We start from the raw sequence: 23,173 nt of genomic DNA on the forward strand, positions 1-23,173 counted from the left end.
TTCATATGAAAAACAAAGGATCCAAAATAGCCAAAAGAATCTTGACAAAGAAGACTAAAGTTGAAGGATTCAGTTTCCAATTTCAAAACTTATTACAAAGCCATGGTCAGTAAGTAATCAAGACAGTGTGACACTGACATAAAGATCAGTGGAAAAGAAATGTAAGTATGGTAATAAACCCTCACACTTATGGTCAATTGATTTTCTGTGGAGTGCTTAAGACAATTCAATGGGGAGAAAGAAGAAACTTTTTAAAAAATGGTGCTCAGACAAATGGATATTAACATACAGAAGAATGAAGCTGGACCCCTACCTCACACTGTATACAAAAATTAACTCAAACGGGTCAAAGACCTAAATGTAAGAGCTAAGACCAGAAGATGCTGACGAAAAAAACCCAGGTATATATTTACGATCTTGGATTAGGCACTGGTTCATTACATATGACAACAAGAGCATAGGAAACAAAAGAAAAAAACAAAACAAAACTGGGTTTCACCAAGGTTTTAAAAGTTGGTACTTTAAAGGACATTTATCAAGGGAAGTGAAAAGAGGACACACAGAATGTAAGAAAATATTTCCAAATTATATATATAAGATAGTTGTATCTAGAATTTATCAAGAATTCAACAATAGAAAGATGAGTAAACATATATAAAAATGAGCAAAGGATCTAAATAGACATTTCTCTGAAAAAAGACAGAAAGGTGGCCAATAGACACATGAAAAAATGTTCAACATCACTAATCATTGGGAAATGCCAAGCAAAACTAAAACTACAGTGAGATACCACTTCACGCTCATTAGGATGGCTATTATCGGGGAAAAAAACAAAGTAACAAGTGTGGGCAAGGATGTGGAAACACTAGAACCTGCATATACTGCTGCTGAGAATGTAAAATGGTGCAGCCACTTTGGTAAACAGCTGGGCAGTTCCTCAAAATATTAAACATAAAGTTACCACATGACCTAGGTATTCTAATCCTAAGTATATACCCCAGAGAACTGAAAACAGATGTCTATATAAAACCTTATACACAAATGTTCATCACAGCATTATTAATGACAGAAAGCAGCAACAACTCGAATGTTGAATGAGAAATGAGAAATGAATAAACACAACATGGTGTATCTACACTATGAAGCATTATTCAGGCATAAAAGCAACTCCATGTGTATATTTTAACAACATCATGCTGAGGAGAAGCAGCCAGACACAGGGGCACGTATAGTACGATTCCATTCATATGAAATACTCAGAATAGGCAAATACACCGAGAGAGAAAGTAGGTGTGGGTTCCAGGGACTTGGGAGCAGGAGGAGTTAGGAGTGACTGCTCACGGATAAGGGGTTTCACGTTGGGGCGATTAAAATATTCTAAAATTAGAAAGTGGTAATGACTGTACAACTCTTCATACTAAAAACCACTGAAATTGAATTTAAAATCAAATTATCTTTAAAATGGATGAATTTTGTATGTTATATAAATTATATCTCACTAAGTAGTATTAAAAATCCATCTACAGTAATCTGTAACTATAAATGCACTAGTACATGAAATTGTATGTACTGTGTTCCTTATCATAGTATACGTTAACCATAAACATCTGTGCTCCTGCCCTTAATATCGAAGTGTGTATTTTCGACCAGTGAGTCAAGCTTTGGTGTCTGTGAAAAGTGGCCTTCCAGTCAGAGAAGTGGCCTGTCCTCCTAGCATCCTTGAGGCTCTGTAAGAACAACTCTTATTTATTTGCTCCTGAACTTCCAGGGTACTCATGGCCCTGGAAATGTTTTAGACAGGACTAAACACATAGGCCACAAGGACTGGAATAAACCAGTTACCTAATCTTCTGAAAGACTGCTCTGAAATTCAACTTCCTCGATTCAGCTGTCAGTATTTCCATTTGCATTAAAAGGCTTGGCTCTCACTGGTTAAAAACAATGCTAGGATAACTACATGACATTAAAGTTTGGTTCCCAACCCTGGATATGAAATCACTTCATGTAAAAACAGTAAAGCTCAGAACATTTTCTTCGATCGCCTGATTATGGCAGCAGAGATCGGACAGCTTCATGAAACACTAAGGGGGCAGAGGATGTCCCCACTTCTTCTTATACATTGTTGAAGAAGACAGGCCAATGAGGGGTAAACTTGCAAGTGTAGTGTGCCAGCAGGAAGATTTCATTTCCTTGCAGTTGAAGATAGTTTAAAGTTTATTACTCACATGCTAAAATATTGATGTATCTGTTTTTGTGCTTGTTATCTGGATGGTTGGAATGTTCTGCAGTGATATTCATATCAGCCGTGCAGCGCTGGACTTCCTAGAGAAGGAAATAAACAGGGAGATTACCAAGATTTTTAGACATGCTTTTAGATGCTGAACAACAGCTGAAAGAAAGAATCTATAGACACCCAAAGGCCCAGAGCCTTTACTCACTCCCCAGTCACTGGCCACCATCACCTCCCCAAATTCAACTTCAGAAATGAATACTAACATATTCATAACAGATGTATGAAGGATGAAAACAAAATAAGAGGATTTCATTCTTTACTAATTCATCAACCATTCATTTTGCTCCAGATCTGACATAGGCATGGGGATTACAGAAATAGTGTCTCTTTTTGAATATGTTGCAGTCAAATGGGTGAGAAAAACATAAAAATATGATGATAGTCAAATGTGATTAGAAGAAGAGAGGCCTGAAGAAATGGATAGGAACACAGAAGGTTTAGGTGGGACATAATTCACCTGGGTCTTAAAAAGATGAACAGGAATATTCCAGACAGAAGAATAATCTCTACCATGATTTGCAATATGCTTATATTATGGTCAGCACAGCCCTGTTTTATAACAAAGTGACTATCCTCAGCCCTGAAAAGACAGTGTGTGTGTGCGCGCGCTAAGTTGCCTCAGTCGTATCTGACTCTTTGTGACCCCGTGGATTGTAGCCTACCAGGCTCCTCTGTCTGTGGGATTCTCCACGCCAAGAATACTGGAAAGCGTTGCCATGCTCTCCTCCAGGGAATCTTTCTGACCCATGGATTGAACCCGCGTCTCTTATGTCTCCTGCACTGGCAAGCAGGTTCTTTATCACCAGTGATACCCGGGAAGCCCTAAAATGACACTAATAGAACCTAAAAACTGTCATATCTGACTTAACCACATATGGCTCTGATGCACTAATTTTATTTTCATTTAGTTTTATTAGTTGGAGGCTAATTACTTTACAATATTGTAGTGGTTTTTGCCATACACTGACATGAATCAGCCATGGATTTACATGTGTTCCCCATCCCGATCCCCCCCTCCCACCTCCCTCTCCATCCCATCCCTCTGGGTCTTCCCAGTGCACCAGCCCCGAGCACTTGTCTCAAGCATCCAACCTGGGCTGGTGATCTGTTTCACCCTTGATAGTATACTTGTTTCAATGCTATTCTCTCAGAACATCCCACCCTCGCCTTCTCCCACAGAGTCCAAAAGTCTGTTCTGTACATCTGTGTCTCTTTCTGTTTTCTGATGCACTGATTTTTAACTCTAATTTTATTTACATGATCCTTCTTTAGAAAAACAGTCATGGGAGAAGCAACTCTCTTCTTCTATTACCTTTGCCATGGATAGAAACATTATCCATTAGCCTAATAAAAGGTTGCTAAAAAAGCCAAATTTTTCTACACCATATGCTTCAAATCCCAAGAAGCCACTGGCACTAACTAATAAAGGAAGTCATCTGCAGCGCACAGCTGCGACAAAGAGCAGGGCAGAGCGACACGAGGGGACCGGGGAAACCTTTGACATGTGACAGATGCAACGGAGTTCACGAGTGTGCAGACTTCTCTTCACAAAGGAGCTGCACGGCAGGTAGGGATGATGCCCAGAGCACGTTCACCACGCAAGGGAAACCGATAAGGGACCGGCTGTCTTTTATATTCACAAAGTACGTACGAGGGGCTCACCATGATCAAAGAACGGAGGCAGAAAACAACAGGTCACTACGTATTCAACACCATATTCACAGACACCTGATTCCTGGAGGATGTACACTCAGTTTTTCAGAATCGGAGGCACTCCCAGTGGAAGGAAGAATGAGAAAGAACGAAAGGAAGAAAAAGAGGGGGCTTCCCAGGTGGCTCTGCGGTAAAGAATCTGCCTGCAAATGCAGGAGATGTGGCTTTGATCCCTGGTCTGGGAGGACCCCACATGCCACGGAGCAACTAAGCCCGTGCACACAGTTCCCAGGCTCTAGAGCCCAGGAACCACACCAGGAAAGCCAGAGCACTGCAACGAAGGGCAGCCCTGGCTCCCCCCAACCACAGAAAAGGCCGTGCAGCAGCGAAGACCCAGCACAGCCAAAAATAAATACACAAAATTATGTATTAAAAAAAAAAAAAAAGGAAGAGAAGGAAGGAAGGAAAGAGAGAGAGAGAAAGAAAGAAAAGCCACATCCATTAATTCAATACATCTCTCTGGAGAAAGTGTATATTTCATGACAGTGCGTTATCTTTTTTTACTTTGACTAAATGTGATAAACTCTGATACCTGCTATTCTATCTAAAATGGTTTATAACCTACAGTTTGGCGAATGCTGGTTTAAAAGGCCTGCAGGCTGCCTTTGGCTGTTTTCTCTAAAATAGACATAAAATGTGAGCGTAATTTAATGAGTCTGCTGTTTTAACATCTCCAGGAACAGGAGCAATGCTAGCCGCACTCAGAATATCTGCCATTCAGGATTGCCTTGAAAGCCCCAGGCGTACTCTTCTGAATAGTTTCGGGGGCAGAAAACCTTTGAAAATGGATTTGTATTCCGGAAGACATTAATTCAGCCTGTACACAAATCTCTGAAATAAGCTGACATGCTTTGGTTCCTGGGTTCTGAAGGTCATACCTTTGGCATGTACCTCTTCTGGGCTGAGCTGTTCAGATATCTTGTGCTGAGATTTCAGCTTTGAGTACTTTAGTTGGAGATTCGCCTTATTGATATATATATTTTTTCCCATTGTGTGACTCTGACCACACTCACTGGACTGAGGTGGGGCCTCTGTTACTGTCTAATGCAATTGGCCGAGCCTGTGTGTGAGCAGCTGTCTGCACTGTTTAAAGCGGCCATTCAATATGGCCAATCGAAGTCTGTGCTATCTAAAACCCTTGGTCTGATCTGTCGCCTCTATTTCACTTTTCCAATTATGTGAATGACAGAAAACAAAGAATGGTCATAAATAATGCTAAATCTGATTTTACGAGAACCCAAGGGGTTGGCCTACGGCCTTCTGATTTTGTCTTGTGGATAATAATGTCATCTGTAATTCCTTCCAGTACCGCCTGGTTCATTTAGACGCTGATAATATCATCCGATCCTGGAGTGCTTTTTCTCCAGCTGAACTGGCATTTCCAAGTTAATGTGATTTTAATAGGTGTTAAGACCCTTTGAAGAGACACTGGCCAATAGAATGTGTATAGTACAGTTACTTAGTCAGTACCCAGATAAAAAGTTTAAGATTTAAGTTTGTTTGCACTTTACTGTCTCTATAACAGAGCTGGAATTCTCAAAATGAAGACTCTGCGAAATCACCAGGACACACCACCACCAAGAACAGCCAACTGAAAAGATGTGCAACAAAGCATAACTTAAAAAAATGAACCAAAAGGGAAAAAAGGAAACTCCAAGTTGACAGATACAGAGTTCTTCGGAGGTGATACGGGCTACATCACCTCCTGCTTGGAGTTGTAGACGCAGGAGGCTGTCCAAAGGCACGTGCTGACCTCCTGTCCTCCCATTCAGAAGCTTAATTTAAACAACAACAACAAAAATAGCCGAAACAGATCTAGACATCTTTCAGGTTACTCAGCTTCACAGTGAAGCAAGCTGAGAAGGAAATATTTTGGACCTGGTGACCAAGTGTTGGGCCGAGTGTGTATACCAACCGTAGTGTCTGAGCTCAGGCAGGCTCGGCTATGTTCAGGGGCCTGTCCTGCCCGAGCATAAGTCAGGCCCGCAGCGAGGTGTGTGCCGAGTGTCGGACGTGGAGCTGGCCCTCACCAGGTACTGGTCACACCATCTTCCGGCCTCTCCTCCCCTCTGCTCAGGGGACCACTACTGCCATACTGATTTTCTTCAAAGGCTGCTTACCTGTGTTTTTCTCTTGCTCAGACACCCCTTAGAGAGATTCCAAACCCCCGAGTCAGGGTTTCAGGGCCCCCAGCTATGTAGCTCCTCGTTCCCAACGCTGGACAGTTTTAACTCGGTGCCCTTTGAACAGCCTGTACGACCTCCTGCTCTCTGCTTCATTGCAATTTTCCTTACTCAGGAAAGCCTGTGCTCCTCTTCATCCCCCTCTAAATCCATATGTCTTTATCTCAAGTGTCTGCCTTACCCTCCAGAATATCAACCCATCTCTGAAGCAACTAGCCCAGGGTCTATTATCCTACAGCTGGTCTATAAAACAGAATTATTTTTCCCTGTACAACTTGACTAACACGCGTTTTTCCTCACTCTTCGTAAGAGCCTCAACTTAAAAACCTCAACTTCATCACCTATGATTTCTCTCATGGTAAGGGTTTACAAAGTGTTCCTTTGGGTCATATAAGACCCACACTGGCATTTTGTCACTGAAGCTCAGGAAACTGCCAGCCTGCAGGCAGCCTTCTTTCTGCAGTTTTCCACCTCTGTCAGGAACTCCCTAGTATGTGTCATCAGCATCAAGGGAACTCTGCATCTTACATAAGGCGATTGTGGCCACTGGCCCCTTGGTGCCTGGGCTCGGGTGGACAAAGCTTTGTTCTCTTGATTTAAGAGGAGCAACTGGCCCAAATTCAGCTGAGCTGGAGTTAATTTTAACAGACTCGATTCCCCAAAGGGTCTTGTCAAGGAGGTATTGGACCTCTGGCCTCATCTCTGCACTCCACCTTTAAGCCTGTGATACTCTTGACCCCTGCCTATTAACTCTGCTGACCCACAGGGCCTTACAGCTCCCCTGATTGTGAAAGATTATATGCTAGCACCGAGCCTCTGGAAGCCTCCTTGATTATGACCTGGGAGGCGGGGGAAGAGTGAGGCTGAAGTCAGCTGAGGTAGCCAAGGGAATAGTCATTGAACACTATCCTGACACCAGGATTGATGCTATTTCCAGGGACTGCAAAATCTGCTAGACCTATAATGTCCCCAGCTTTTTAACAGCCTCCAAAATTTATCTGACAAGGACAAAGAGCTTGCATTCAGCATCACCTCTAGACAAAGACTCAAAATTAACAGCGAATCATTTCTCATTCTCCTGTAAGCAGCAAAATTCTGAACATATGACAGGTATTCACCAATTTTTTTTTTTTTTTTTCATTTCCCTCCACGATCTGAAAACAAGATGGGGCAAATAATAGAACTTTTGCCGAAAAACCCAATCAAAATTCCTAGTAGCTTTTCTCCTCTGCTTTCCTGGCAGAACTTCATTCCTGGATTGGCACTTCTTTTGCTTTGCCCTTGTTCTGCATTAGCTGTGTTCACTTTGGTTTCCCCCAACCAGAATGAACTCTCTGAGGGCAAGTTCTCAGTCCAGTCCATCTTTGTGCCTTATACCATATCCAAAGAATAGCAGGGACTCAGTAACTCTAGAATGACTGCCTTCAACGCCTTTTCATGGGCAAACTGGAAAAGACCCTGATGCTGGGAAAGATTGTGGACAAGAGGAGAAGGGGACGACAGAGAATGAGATGGTTGGCTGGCATCATGGACTCAACAGACATGAGTCTGAGCAATCTCTGGGAGATAATGAAGGACAGGGAAGCCTGGCATGCTGCAGTTCATGGGGGCACAGAGTCGGACATGACTGAGCAACTGAATAAAAACCTGGGCAGATATTAACTGTTAAGTGGTTTTTTTCTATAATCTTAAGATTCATTCTTGGACTAATTTCAGGCCTCTATTCAGAAGTTATGTAAGATTTTTGTAAGTCAGATTCTCAGCCCTTTGGGAAGGCTCTAGACAATAAAGATCATGTACTGGGCTCCCAGTCCTCTTAGCTGTGGGATGGGGTGGGGGGTGGGGTAGCTCCTTTATTCTAACCTCCCTCTTCTACTTTTCTTGCCAAGGAATTTACTGGTCCGTCAGCTGCATGATCAGTTTTAGACAGCCACTGATCATCTTGGTTAATTCTGCCCACTACAGGATACTACTTACTTAAATGAAGAGTCTGGACGGCCTTAGGCTTAAACATGTGGGTTTGAATCAGAAAGCTTTGGTCTTACTGATCAGAAAATGGTCCTGCTGCTGCCACTTCATTACTGAACTAACAAATGCCTCAGTCTTCCTCATCTGAAAAATGGGGACAAAACAGCTCACAGCTCACGGGGGTTATTTCTGAGGAATGAGTGAAATAATCTGAGCAATGGTGCCAAGCAGACACCGGCTGTAATTACTCCACATAAAAGGACCTGGAAATCTGGAGTTGAGGTTTCTACTCTCTTAACACGATGAGGGTTTTGTTTTATTCTTGTTGAATTACGCAACATCTCTTGTCCTGACCTTATTATTAGTTTTTTACAGTCTATGACTATCTCTTGTCTATAAAATAGCCTTGGTAGGGGAATCTCCTCGTGGTCCAGTGTTGACTGCTGAGCACTTGGGTTCAGTCCCTGGGCAGGGAACAGAGATCAAGCTGCATGGTGCAGCCAAAAAAAAAAAAAAAAACAGCCCTGATAGTTTGTTAAAGATGCTATTACCGTTTTCCTTTTTAGCAGAGCTATGCAAAAGGAGCACTACTATGGTTTTAAAATACTTCAAATTTCTCCTAAATCAGGAGACCGACAGTATAGTAGTAGGCTTTTCTACTGTCTCATTTCCTTCTCTGCATGACTGTCTTACTATTTTTTTTGGAAGAAAGGATGTTCTTGCTAGGGTGAAGAGCCCCGATTCGAAACCTTTCAAACCAGCACAGCCTGTGAAATAACAATGCTAGAACAAAGCCACCCTTCTCCCTGCCCTCCCGTTCCAGTCCCAAACATACCAGGTGATAAGCTACAGACTTCAATATAGGTGACAAAAGCTACAGCTGCAGTAAATTTTTTTTTAGGGTAGAAATAGGGTGCAGATGCCCAGGATTTGTTAAGACGCGTGATTTTGATGCAGTGAAGCCCATTTTAAGTCAGAGCCAGTTTACAGAGGTGTAGCTGATTATTTTGAATAATTAAATGGTGTCAAAACCAGCTGTGATGAATAGCACTGGGGTCTCAAATCATAAATAATTGAGAAACTGGAGCTGCATTTGATCATCCTGATCAAATTCTCATCTCGAGAGGATGAATGTTTGTCCGGAATACCATCAACATTGTTAAATGCCTCAATATTCTTGCTCAGTCATCCAGCCAACAGTCAATTGAACTAAATCACTCGAACACCCCACACATGTGCTGTCCTCATGAATGCAAAATGTCTGACTTCACACCATGTGCTCCGTACTTGGACAGGCACCTTTTTTTGGGTCAGCATCTAATAGCCGCATTAAGCACTTGACATGTTTTTTTTTTTTTGCTTTTTCCAGGAAACATATGACTCTGCAGAATACATCAGAGGGGTCCTTCTCTCTACCACCTTTGCTCTGCTTCTGCTCCAGAAATAAACAAAGAACCAAAAAGCTAGGAGAGGGATTTCATTTAAAACAAGTTGTCAATATAATTGCCTTTAGGATGGCCTTCAGGGACTCCCAAATTTGCATAGAAACAGGGCTTCTGGTCTTCTTTTTTCTCGCTCCTTCTCTGTGCGAAAATAATTGAGCCTCCCAGCCGTATGGCTCCTAGGTGATCTCCAAGGGCTTCCCTTCCATTATTGCAAGTGAGCCCCTGGACCAATTTTGTGAAAAGAGGTGGGCAGGTTAGCACCCTCGGCGTCATTTCCATTTTAAAGGAGAAATGAGACAGAAAGGAACTGACTTACCCACAAAGCTAGAAGACAGCTGAGCTGCCACGAAAACTTGGCCCCCTCAGCACCACTCATGCTGCCAGAGATGTGGCTCAGTGAAGCGCCTCAGTGAAGAAAAGGGCAGTCTGTTTAATAGCTCCCCATTGACACCCTGTCACTGCCGAGCTGGCACGGGACCCAGAGCTGGCAGGGGGGTGCGTGCTGCTCTCTACCTTGCTTCCTACACACCAGCTCTCAAAATCAGGAGGCTGTGTTCCCGTGTCTCCTCTCCACGGCTTAACAATCGCAAAAACAAGAACAATCCACTTTTGCACGGGCTTAACTGTTAACCTAGCACTCTCCGGGATGTTCATCATTCGTTTCTGCCAACAGGTTGGGTAAGAGGTGATTGCCATTTTCAGGTCACTGCCATTTTCAAAAATGAAGGCCGGGGGGTTGGGGGGGCTTCTGTGGTGGCTCGGTGGCGAAGAACCCGCCTGCCGGTGCAGGAGACACGGGTTCGATGCCTGGTCCGGGAAGATCCCATGTGCCGTGAAATAGCTAAAGCCCGTGTGCCCCAACTACTGAGCCTGTGCTTTAGAGGCTGGGAGACGCGACTACTGAAGCCTGCACGCCCTAGAGCCCGTGCTCTGCAATGAGAGAAGTTGTCACAATGAGCAGCTGGTGTATCTCAACTAGAAAGTGACCCCTGCTCTCCATAGCTAGGGAAAGCCTGTGACGCTACAAAGACCCAGCACAGCCAAATAAATAAAAAAAATCATAAAGAAATGAGGAAACAGGGTCAGAGGTGAAATGACTGACTCCAGAACGATAAAGATGACTACTGGTGGAGCCGGCCTCTGACTCCTCAGACTGACAACCTGCGCTCTCCCCTACACCGCGTGCCCCCAGAACGGATGTGGAGTTAGGAGCCTGTCCTCTGCACGACGACGACCGCTGTCCCAGTGAGAATGCAGAGGACAGAATCCGAGTCTGCCTCTTTCCTGCCACTGAGCCCGTTTTCTCACAGAAGTGCACGTTCAGGAAGTGTGCAACCAGCTCTCCTTCACCTCACTTGCACTGGGAAAGGAAGGCCCATGAGAACGCTCAGTGTAAGGGAAAGAGAGCCAGTTCCCACTTTCCTCGGTGACTGCTTTTGTGACACTCGAGATACATTCATTTTAAGTTTACACACAAATCCCCGTAAAAGAAGAGTTTGCTTTCTGGAAAGTCCCGTTTTGAAGCATACCTCAAAATCCTCGGAGAAGCCGTGCTGGTTATTAGAATAGAGCTCACCGATGTGTTTAACAAACTGTTTGACAGGAATGGCTTCCATGTCATCTGTGGGAATAAAATAATATTCAGAGTCACACAGAGTCCTTTCAGAAACAAATGACACTGATAAGGGAATTCCTGAAGACAGGTATTTGATTTCTGCAAAGAGTGATATAATTGTATCACCTGAAATAGACGTCTTCCAGAAAAATGCCTTCTCTGGATTTACTTGCATTGGGGTCTCATTATGATTTTTGAATGCCTAAAAGCTAAGTATGGTTTTAAAAATGGTCTGTAAAGAATTACCTTTAGTTTTCATATTCAAGGCAATTTACGTACTTAAATCACCACATCATACTTTTAACTAAAACTGAATTTACCAAGGGTACTTGTTTGTTAAGAAATGTTATCACGACCTAGGTTTTTGAAGAATTTGCTATTCAGTGGGGTCCAGACTGAAGTTGGAACAACTCAGTTCTGTTTCTGATCTTTGAAGTCTATGCAATCTTTATACACAATCACAGTCACAGACAGGTGCCATTGTACCAGCTGGCTTTGGGTACACTGCCATCTACGTTTACGTGTTCACAATTTTCGTGCGAGACAGCTGTGTCCACACAATGCCAAACAACCAGTTTGATGGAATTAACTGGATTTTCTTTTGGTGTTGACAGAACTAGGTACAAATTCGGGAAGACTCAACATTCTAATTTATTTGTAATGCTGTCACTTCAAAAAGATGTTTTCAGTTTGTGAGCCTCATGAGTGTTTTACACCGATTTACCCAGCTCCACTCTGCACCTTGAGGACGGCCGGAAAACAACCACACCCCACTCATTGGAGCTGCCTGACAATCCCCCTCCTCTCCTTCCCTTGCCCCTCCCCCGCAAATATTTCCTTTTAAAAATACTCTGCTGAATTTGAGATAAACAACAGACATGACATTTACTTTATTCAGAGTGAAAGATCTTTGGCAAACGCACAAACATCTAAACTGCCACAGATGCTTTTCTTAGCAAAGGGTATGAAGATCTGTATGTGTAAATGAGGTCCTACTTTGGCAAGAATGTTATAGATCCAGGCTTGACAATCTGATTTCTCTTCATCTGGTGACAGTTAACATTGACTATGTCATTCCTTCTCGACTTTCTTTCGAGAGAGCAAAGCTCTAAGGGTGGCTTTTTGCATCTATTGACATTTTCAAACTTGAATCATTCCTAAGAGGAAAAGAAGCGTCTCTCATATACTTTGTTTAAGGAAGGTGACTTATAAACGTTCATAATCCAAACTGCTTAGTGCAGAAATGTGACATCAAAATAGGGGGTGCCTTGTAAGTACCAATTCTTTCTGCATGAACCATTAAAGACCTAATCATTTTAACAGGCCTCCTTATGAAAAAAAAATTGCCAAGTTATTTACAAATATTTCAGGATTGAAGATGTTCATGAATATGCAATCATTTTGCACGCCCAAGAAATCTATAGCGCCCATAATGATGTAACCGGCATTAACAAAGTGAGCTGAGCCAAAATGCTTCCCCGGAATATTTAGCAGAATGCACAGTTCAAGAAAAATTTCCCAAATTATCTGATCACTTCACTTAAAATGTTTAGAAGTAAGCAAATTCTATAATAAAGATCAAGTGGCAAAGAAAAGATCTTAAGTTGAGAAAAGGACTAATGTGTACAAAACTGGAGTGTGTCTAAGAGGTTAACCCAAGAATAAACTCATCTTTGAACAAGAGGCGACATAAATAAGATGGGACACAACCTGGCCCCACAAACACTCCAGCCTACAGACTACAAGCAACACTTTTCTCCTATTTATTTTGAAATGAAAGACATTGCATGAAAGACACTTTTTCCTAAACTGGAGTGACATGGTAAATAGTTTAATAGGTTGCATGCCTGAGTCCCTTTGGGCCGACCTGAAACTATCACAAAACTGTTAATCGGCTATGTGCACTTGTGCTCAAGTCACTTCAGTCGGGTCTGACTCTTTGGGACCCCATGGACTGTAACCCAGCAGGCTCCTCCATCCACGGGATTTTCCAGGCAAGAATACTGGAGTGGGTTGCCATTTCCTCCTCCAGGGCATCTTCCCATCCAGGGATGGAACTTGCGTCTCCTGCACTGCAGGTGAATTCTTTACCTATACCCCAGTACAAAATAAGTTTTAAAAAAAAAAACAGTGTAATATGTTGAAGGCTACATTTATTCTGTAATGATAGTTTAGAACTGGAAATCCCCAATAAACTTCAGGTGCCATGATTAAGTACATGGACTTCCAGGTAGCGTTAATGGTAAAGAACCCTCCTGCCAATGAAGATATCGAGAGATGTGGGTTCCAAATCTGGGTCAGAAAGATTCCCTGGAGGAGGGCATGGCAGTCCACTCCAGTATTCTTGCCTGGAGAATCCCATGGACAGATAAGCCTGGCAGGCTACAGTCCACGGGGTCACAAAGAATCAGACACAATTGAAGCGACTTAGCAGGCATGCATGCCATGATTAAGTACACGGACTCTAGTTCAAAATAAGACTCTAGTTCAGCTTCAGAGTTATTTTACTCCAAGGTACATACCACAGTGTTTTAAAGGGCAGAGTCCTGCTCAAGTCACTAAAAAAAAAAATCACTTTAAGGTTAACAATTTATTATTTTTTCCTAAAAATGCTCAACTATACTATCTAAGCTAACACTATACATGCCTATAAATCAGTCGGTCCACTCCTCCCATGGTTAGAGGCAGCAAAACCTAGCAGAGCTCAGTTCGAGAACTGCATATGGAAATACACGACTCATTAGTCTCTCACATTTGGTTCTTTATCCAAAGAAGTCTCATCACAATCCTCTAGGTTTCCAAGCACCACCAGTAACATCACAAAACTACCAAACAACCAAACAGAAAGATACATACACACACACAAACACGTGTGGTACAGTGACCACCCAGATAACACATTTTTGTCTTTCAATCAAGATAAATGAAACTGAAGGGTTGTAAATCTTTTTTCCTTCGATATTAAGATAAATATAAGGCTGAAGCTAATTAGAAGTCCTAATAGTTTTCCTCTTACACTGGTCTTCTATTAAATTTCTCTCAACATGAGCCAGATAATTATAAAATTACTCTAACTAGCCAGAAGGCCAAGCAATTAGGACAGCATCGTAGACCTGATCTGCTCAGTTTAGATCTGCAGAGAGCCTGTTACAAGAAGGTACCCATCTGTGAGATGTTATTTCCACCTATACAGCCGAGTTCCATTAACAAATGTCCCAACTATCAGCAGCACTAACTCTGGACCAGGCACCTTCTGTGCCCTTTATGTGCATAACATGTACTCATTCCTCCCAGCAGCCCTAAGAGATAGACACTGTTTTCATACTCATCTTAAGAGTTGAAAACACAAGCTTGGAAAGATGAACTGAAGCCTGGCGTGTGGCGGTGGCAGCTGGGTGCGGAGCCAAGGCAAAGAGTGCTTCTGGTGGGAGAGAGCGGCTGTCGTCTAGGTCACAATGAAGGGGAAGCCACTGGAAGAGGTGTTTACTGGGCCCTAGGACTCAGCCAGATATTAGCGAGATGGTGTCTGCTCAAGGGCAACATGTGTTCTAGTGAACAGAAGAAAGTGAGAGCAAGAACCATGGGAAATGACAAGGTGAAGACTGCCAGTGTCTGAAAACGGGTGGGTTTGATAACTTGGTGACTGGGGAGAAACATAAAGAACAGGAAAAGAGCTGGAATCAAAATGAAGATGTCTTGGGACTTCCTTGGTGGTCCAGCGGCTAAGACTCGGTGTCCCCCAATGCAGGGGGTCCAGGTTCCATCCCTGGGCTACTCAGGGAACTAGATCCCATATGCCACAGCTAAGAGTTTTTGCATGCCACGATTGAAGATCTTATGTGCTGTAATTAAGACCTGGCACAGACAAATAAATAAAATGATTTAAACAAAAACAAAGATGGTTTCACTGACTACAGGTTAGACGTTGGGTTACTATGATACAGTGAAATGTCTAATGACAGAGTTGAAAGAAATGTGAAGGAAGCCCTTACTGATTGCCAGGGATTATGCTCAGCCTTTTGCATACACGTATCTTCTTCACCAGGACCAGGCACAGAGGATGCCATCATCTTCAACTTACACATAAGGAACCTGAGGCAACTTGTCCAAAGCGACACCACTGCTAAGCGGCAGAGCTGACATTCGAATCCTGGTATATTAAGCCCAAAGCCTGTGCTCCCATGTGATGGGACACATCGCCTTCATTCTCAGACCACGGGTGCAAGGAAAAGCAAGAAATTAGGCAGAGTGTCAGTTAATCTGATAAAATGTTACCACACAGTATAATTTTGTGCCAATATTTTTAAGTATAGACCTTTCAGAAACCAAAGGTTTAAATAAGGCAAAAATGGGATAACTACTATCACCACTACATTACCCTGTTACAAAATACTTGATATAGTCAGTTGAGGATAAGGAAAAGTGGGCTTGCTGGTCTTAAATAATATTATTTATACTTTTTCCCAAGATTTTAGCCTTTTGTGGTTGGAATTAAATCGAGCACATTAGAGGTCCTTCATTTTGGTCAGTCCACAACAAAACATCCTTATGTACCACTTCTGATGAAGCCTAAAAATAGTTTCTGGTTTGTACACATCAAAAGCAGAGCATTGTAAGAGCCTGAACCTCTACTGAAAACAAAGTATGAAGGTGAGAGATTCCAAGAGGGATAAGAGAGCTGGTTAATGTTTACCTCAAATGCAAATCTGCAAAAAAGAGAGAGAAATGCATAAAGAAAAGCTGCTTTTACAAACTAAATGTCCATTGACAGATGAATGAAGAAGATAACGGTATATACACACACACACATATACACACAAGGGAATACTGCTTAGCCATAACAAAGAATAAAATTTTGTCATTTGCAGCAACATAGATGGACACAGAGATTGTCACACTGAGTGAAGTCAGAAAGAAAAAGACAAATACCATATATTACTTACACATAGAATCTAAAATGTGATACAAATGAATTTATTTGTAAAATGGACACAAAGTCACAAGACATAGAAAACAAACATGCAGTTACCTAAGGGGTAAGAGAATGGAGGAGGGGGATAAATTAGAAGTTTGGGACTGACATATACACTACTATATATAGAAGGGATAAACAATAAGGTCCTACTATATAGCACAGGGAACTATATGCAATATCTTGTAATAAACTATAATGGAAAAGAACATGAAAATGAATACATATACATGGGTGTGTATATATAACTGCATCACTTTGTGAATCAACTATACTTCAATAAGCAAGAAAAAAAAAAGTTGCTTCTAAAATCTGTGGTTATATCTCTCTTGTGCTTGTGTGCTCAGACCCATTCCATTAGAGAGAACTCACCCATGCTAAATTTGCAGGCTGTTAGTATTAAGGAACAACAGATAAACCAAAAGGAAAAACTCAGCAATTTTTCCTTTGAAATTCCAAAGAAAAAAAGTCAGCACTGAGGTGGTCCCTGGACGCCCACCACAGGGGGGCGCTGCAGAGGGCCTTGCCTAGCACCCTGCAGGGCGGGAGGGTCTTTAGCCTGCAACTCCCTGTAACTCTGTGGCTCTTGTTCTCACCACCGCCGGAATGCCTCCTGAGCATCAGGTACGGCCGGAATGCTTCCTGTGCATCAGGTACCCAGAGCTAGTGTGTAAGTGGAAAAAGCCAGAATCAGCAGGCCTGGTAATACAGGACCTTACCTCTCTGTGACTGCTGTTCCTCATCTAATTGGAAATCAGAACCAGCTAATTCAGAGTGCTACGCAGAACAAACTGGAAAACATAAGTACTTAGCAGAGAGCTTGGCATTTAGTAAGTGCATAAAGCTATGATTTACTATGAGGTGAGAATCGCTATGCATACGAGATCCTATGATCTAGGGGATAGGAGAAACAAAGAACCTGGCCAAGGTCCACTGTCATCAACTGGCTGGGCCAGGCTGAGCCCAAAGCTGGCTTCTTGGGCCTTAATGTGACCTCTCTAGGTCTTAAATTGAACATATACAGTGAGAGGGCAAAAAACCTTACAATACGTGTTAAAGAAGTTCTCCAACAAAAATGGGCTGAAATGAATCACTTTGGCTTCAAAGGTAAACTCTGGTTTACCTGTAAAATTCACACTGATATTCTGGTCACCCTGAAGATACCAGGTAAATAAAATACCATGGTATTTACCTTCCTGCCTTCCAAGATGCTTAGCTGTGGGGCTGACTGGCCTCTGGTCTGTTTCAGAAAATTATCGCTGCATGTTTACTCTGGCAGGCTGTGGGCATACATATAAATTTACCATGAACATTCCAGAAGGCCTTCAGTCACTTACTGAGGCCAACCTATGCGAACTTCATTCAACCGTATTCCAACCAAATCTACATGAGGGCAGGAGAGCTCAGTACTTGGGTCCAGTTCAATCACACGCAGGCATCCCCCTGACCCCAAGCCCCATGACTGGGCTGTTTTCAGGGACTGCTAAGCACCCCTGTAAGTGGACAGACCTTACTATTGAGAACTCAGTCTCCATCCTGGCTGAGGAGGGATCAGCCTCTCATCCCAGAAGCCAAGTTCAGGCCTCTCTCTCTGCTTGGTAATACCTGTGTCAACTTAAGCAGATAAAGCAAACAGTAAATACGATTATCGAGATTTCTAGCTCCTGATTTAGGACACAATAGATTTTTGTCTAAATCAGACTCTTAGGATGCAAGGAGTGCTGTGGAGATGAGGACATTTTATTTCCTGCCATAAAAAAGAAATCTCTTTTCATTTATGACACAATGAAGTCAATAAAGAAAGGGCTTCATTATAGTCAAAAGACCAATGAATCTCCTTTGGAGATAATCTCTGTATAAATAAAATATGCCAACAAGGTTGGTTTAATCCCAAGGGTTTAAATTGCATGTTTAAAACCCCTTTATGTGTTGGCACCCTGCTGAAGCCAGTGACCTTCAAATTATTAAGATGTGTTTTAACTGCGGGAAAGGCACGAATCATTTCTGGATTTCTAAACTAATGGTTAGCAGCAACATTTTGTTTTGTAATGTTCTTGTTAGAAAGTTAGATTTTCTATTTTCCAGAGAAAAACATGTATAAGGACATTTGTGTTTGACAATAGGCACATTTGTAAAAGCCCTTTCAACATGCTCTATAAATGGGCTAATTCAACAAGCTGAGTTCTGATTTTAAAAAGCTACATATGATGAAAGTCTAAAAGAATAAGTAGCATAATACACTGAATATAATTTGTAGATGACATATTATATATAATGCTTCACTGATAACTAGAGTGAAAATGTAATTCCTTAATTAATAACTGCAGTGAAAATATAATGCAAGCTTGCTGTTTCAAAAGATTACCCCAAAGGTGGAAACAGATTTTTAAAAATACTTGCAGATATTAATAATAATATCAGTTTAATAATAATATGGATCCAACTGCCATGGCCTGGGTTCAATCCCTGGTTGGGGAACTGAAATCCTGCAAACTGCACAGCGTGATCAAAATAAAAAAGATGATGATGATTATCTTCCCAGAGCAAAAATGGGAGATCAGTAAGCATGGAACAACTGATTTTGAAAAGCCATTAGTGGGATGTAAGAAGAGTCAAAGCCCCTTTAATTCTCCTGAAGAAGTCACAATTTAACTTATCTGGAAGAAGACTGCATACTTTTCTCAAGCGTTATACACAGAGCAGATTTCGCAATTTAAAAAATTTCATGACAGGGACTATCCTGGTGGTCCAGTGGCTAAGACTCTTTGCTCCCAATGCAGGGGACCTGGGTTCAGTCCTTGGTTAGGGAACTAGAGTCTGCATGCCACAACTAAAGATCCTGCATTTTGTAACTCAAGATCCCACATGCTGCAACTAAGACCCAGCACAGCCAAAGAAATGAATGAATTTTTTAAAAAAATTTCCTAATAAAAGAATTGATGTCACTTCTCTAGTGATTGGAACTGTCTGGTAAAATGTTTGCATAAGGAGTTCTCTCTCATATGCTTGGCCAACCAACCTTTGCTGCCACATTGGGTTTATAATTTCCACACTGTACAGGATTTAGGTGAAAAAAAGTCTTCATTCTTACAGCACTATCTTTGCCAATTAAATCAGGACACTATGAAGAGACTAAATTCCTAAATTCCAGTTAGAGCTAGTAAACCTGATAACTCAAATTTCCTCAAAGGTTCCTATAAACATCTGTCTCCAAGAGATGAGTATCAAAAGGTTATTTAGCAAAGCTTTCCTTAACCTTTCGTCTATTTTATAATATTTTTTTAAGAGCCAGCATAACTTGCTGGTTCTACTTATGCGTTGGGATTTCAGGATCAGAGCTGTTTATCCGTGAATTTGCACCACAGCAGAATCATCCAAAAGTCGGTGATTTAGAGTCTAAATTTATTCAATATTCAACATGTTTCTGAGCTGTTCTCCAAGTCATTTTAATCACACAGCCCTGGGACTTCCCTGGCAGCGTAGTGTTTAAGACTCTGCGTTCCCAATGCAGGGGGCCCAGGTTCAATCCCTGGTCAGGGAGCTAGACTCTTAGACTCCACATGCTGAAACTAAGAGCTTGCATGCCACAATCAGAAGAGTCAGTATGTCCCAACAAAGAGCGAAGACCCCATGTGTAGCAACTAAGACCTGGAGCATAAAAAGTAAATAAATAAATAAATCACAAATTCCTACTTGGCACAGGGAATGGAGATATTGGGGGGCGGGAGTCATTTTCTTAGGAAAGAAAAGAATAAAGATGACTAGGAAACAGGAAATTTTTTTTTTTTTTAATTTTGGATATGGAGGAAACTTTAGCAGAAGAATGATGAAATGCTCTCATGGAGGATGAAGGAGAATTTAGTGGAAAAGCAAGTGGTCAGTGCTACTGAAAGAAGAAAATCCAGAAAAAATTTTAAGAGAACAGTCACATGTATTTGAAGATGCCTTGATTTAAGGAAGCAAAATCCAAATGAGGCTGAAGTCCTCAGGTATCAGAACTGTCAGAGGAACATGCCAAGAGGTGACAGAGCCATTTCTAAGCATCTGTGCTTTGAAGTCACACAGAGAATTCCAATGCTAGCCCACCATTTATCCATGCAACCTCGGGCAAATTAAAGGATATCTCTGAGCCTTGGTTTCTTCATCTGAGAAATGGGGGTATGGATTGCACCACTTTCCCTAAAATTGATGTTAAAAATAATAAACCACATAGTTTTGATCAATAAATAGTCAATAAATATTAGATGATGATGATATTTTCTGAGGAAGGCTAAATGCAAAGTAAGTTCTAGGATCAGAGTATGTTACACATTTTATAATGATGACTTAGGGACTCTACAACAGTTCGGTAGCTGAATTTTCAGTCTCTGTTGCCCACACTTCAAAACTGTGTAATGGTTCAGTTTACTAGTCATTGTCTGGAAATATCTTTTTTGAAAAATCAGTGATAGAAAGGGAGGGGTTCAAATGATGAAATAACTTAAGTTGATACATCTAGGACCTAGAAGTCTTCCTGTTAGGTTTTGAATATGGACAAATAAGTGAGATCCAGTGGGCAGGGTAAGTATTCCATATTAGTTCTATAAATATCCTACTATTTTTAGACATAAAAACAATTAGAGGAACTTCCCTGGCAGTCCAGTGGTTAAGATTTCGTCTTCCCACGTGCACCCCAATGTTCATCGCAGCACTGTTTATAATAGCCAGGACATGGAAGCAACCTAGATGTCCATCAGCAGATGAATGGATAAGGAAGCTGTGGTACATATACACCATGGAATATTACTCAGCCATTAAAAAGAATTCATTTGAACCAGTCCTAATGAGATGGATGAAGCTGGAGCCCCTCATACAGAGTGAAGTAAGCCAGAAAGATAAAGAACATTACAGCATACTAACACATATATATGGAATCTAGAAAGATGGTAACGATAACCCTATATGCAAAACAGAAAAAGAGACACAGAAGTACAGAACAGACTTTTGAACTCTGTGGGAGAATGTGAGGGTGGGATGTTTCAAAAGAACAGCATGTATACTATCTGTGGTGAAACAGATCACCAGCCCAGGTGGGATGCATGAGACAAGTGCTCCAGCCTGGTGCACTGGGAAGACCCAGAGGAATTGGATGGAGAGGGAGGTGGGAGGGGGGATTGGGATGGGGAAGACGTGTAAATCCATGGCTGATTCATATCAATGTATGACAAAACCCACTGAAATGTTGTGAAGTGATTGGCCTCCAACTAATTAAAAAAAAAAAAAAGATTTTGTCTTCCGATCCATGTTCATGGATCAGAAGGCGAAATCTTAACCAAGTATACTACCTAAAATAATCTATAGATTCAAGGCAATCCCTATCAAACTACCAATGGTATTTTTCAGAGAACTACAACAAATAATTTCACAATTTGTATGGAAATAAAAAAACCTCGAATAGCCAAAGCAATCTTGAGAAAGAAGAATGGAACTGGAGGAATCAACCTGCCTGACTTCAGTCTCTACTACAAAGCCACAGTCATCAAGACAGTATGGTACTGGCACAAAGACAAAAATATAGATCAATGGAACAAAATAGAAAAATCCACACACCTATGGACACTTTATCTTTGACAAAGGAGGCAAGAATATACAATTGAGAAAAGACAATCTCTTTAACAAGTCGTGCTGGGAAAACTGGTCAACCACTCCTAAAAGAATGAAACTAGAACACTTTCTAACACCATACACAAAAATAAACTCAAAATGGATTAAAGATCTAAATGTAAGACCAGAAACTATAAAACTCCTAGAGGAGAACATAGGCAAAACACTCTCCGACATAAACCACAGCAGGATCCTCTATGACCCACCTCCCAGAATATTGGAAATAAAAGCAAAACTAAACAAATGGGACCTAATTAAAATTAAAAGCTTCTGCACAACAAAGGAAACTATAAGCAAAGTGAAAAGACAGCCTTCAGAATGGGAGAAAATAATAGCAAACAAAGCAACAGACAAAGAATTAATCTCAAAAATATACAAGCAACTCCTGCAGCTCAATTCCAGAAAAATAAATGACCCAGTCAAAAAGTGGGCCAAAGAACTAAACAGACATTTCTCCAAAGAAGACATACAGATGGCTAACAAACACATGAAAAGATGCTCAACATCACTCATTATCAGAGAAATGCAAATCAAAACCACAATGAGGTACCATTTCACGCCAGTCAGAACAACTGCTATCCAAAAGTCTACAAGCAATAAATGCTGGAGAGGGTGTGGAGAAAAGGGAACCCTCTTACACTGTTGGTGGGAATGTAAACTAGCATAGCCACTGTGGAGAACAGTATGGAGATTCCTTAAAAAACTGGGAATAGAACTGCCATATGACCCAGCAGTCCCACTTCTGGGCATACACACTGAGGAAACCAGAGTTGAAAGAGACACGTGTACCCAAATGTTCATCGCAGCACTGTTTACAATAACCAGGACATGGAAGCAACCTAGATGTCCATCAGCAGATGAATGGATAAGGAAGCTGTGGTACATATACACCATGGAATATTACTCAGCCATTAAAAAGAATACATTTGAATCAGTTCTAATGAGGTGGATGAAACTGGAGCCTACTATACAGAGTGAAGTAAGCCAGAAAGAAAAACACCAATACAGTATACAAATGCATATATATGGAATTTAGAAAGATGGTAACGATAACCCCATATGCGAGACAGCAAAAGAGACACAGATGTACAGAACAGTCTTTTAGACTCTGTGGGAGAGCGCGAGGGCAGGATGATTTGGGAGAATAGCATTGAAACATGTGTATTATCATATGTGAAACGGATCACCAGTCCAGGTTCGATGCATGAGACAGGGTGCTCAGGGCTGGTGCACTGGGATGACCCGAAGGGATGGGATGGGGAGGGAGGTGGGAGGGGCGTTCAGGATGGGGAACACATGTACACCCACGGAGGATTCAAGTCAATGTATGGCAAAAACCGC

At 41.7% G+C, this 23,173-nt stretch overlaps 1 protein-coding gene across 5 annotated transcripts in view; it reads right to left on the reverse strand.

The window, feature by feature from the left end:
• The window catches only part of PTPRG (protein tyrosine phosphatase receptor type G), a 759,790-nt gene that overhangs the window by 35,926 nt on the left and 700,691 nt on the right, over positions 1–23,173 (reverse strand). For all 5 annotated transcript variants that reach the window (XM_061128174.1, XM_061128173.1, XM_061128172.1 and 2 more), the window contains 2 exons: positions 11,132–11,223; positions 2,226–2,322 (listed from right to left, as the gene is read on the reverse strand). In XM_061128174.1, the coding sequence (XP_060984157.1) occupies positions 2,226–2,322; positions 11,132–11,223 (189 nt within the window). The remainder of the gene's footprint in view (positions 1–2,225; positions 2,323–11,131; positions 11,224–23,173) is intronic.

This window comes from Dama dama, chromosome 24 (genome assembly GCF_033118175.1).
Source record: "Dama dama isolate Ldn47 chromosome 24, ASM3311817v1, whole genome shotgun sequence".
NCBI classification, from domain to species: domain Eukaryota; kingdom Metazoa; phylum Chordata; class Mammalia; order Artiodactyla; family Cervidae; genus Dama; species Dama dama.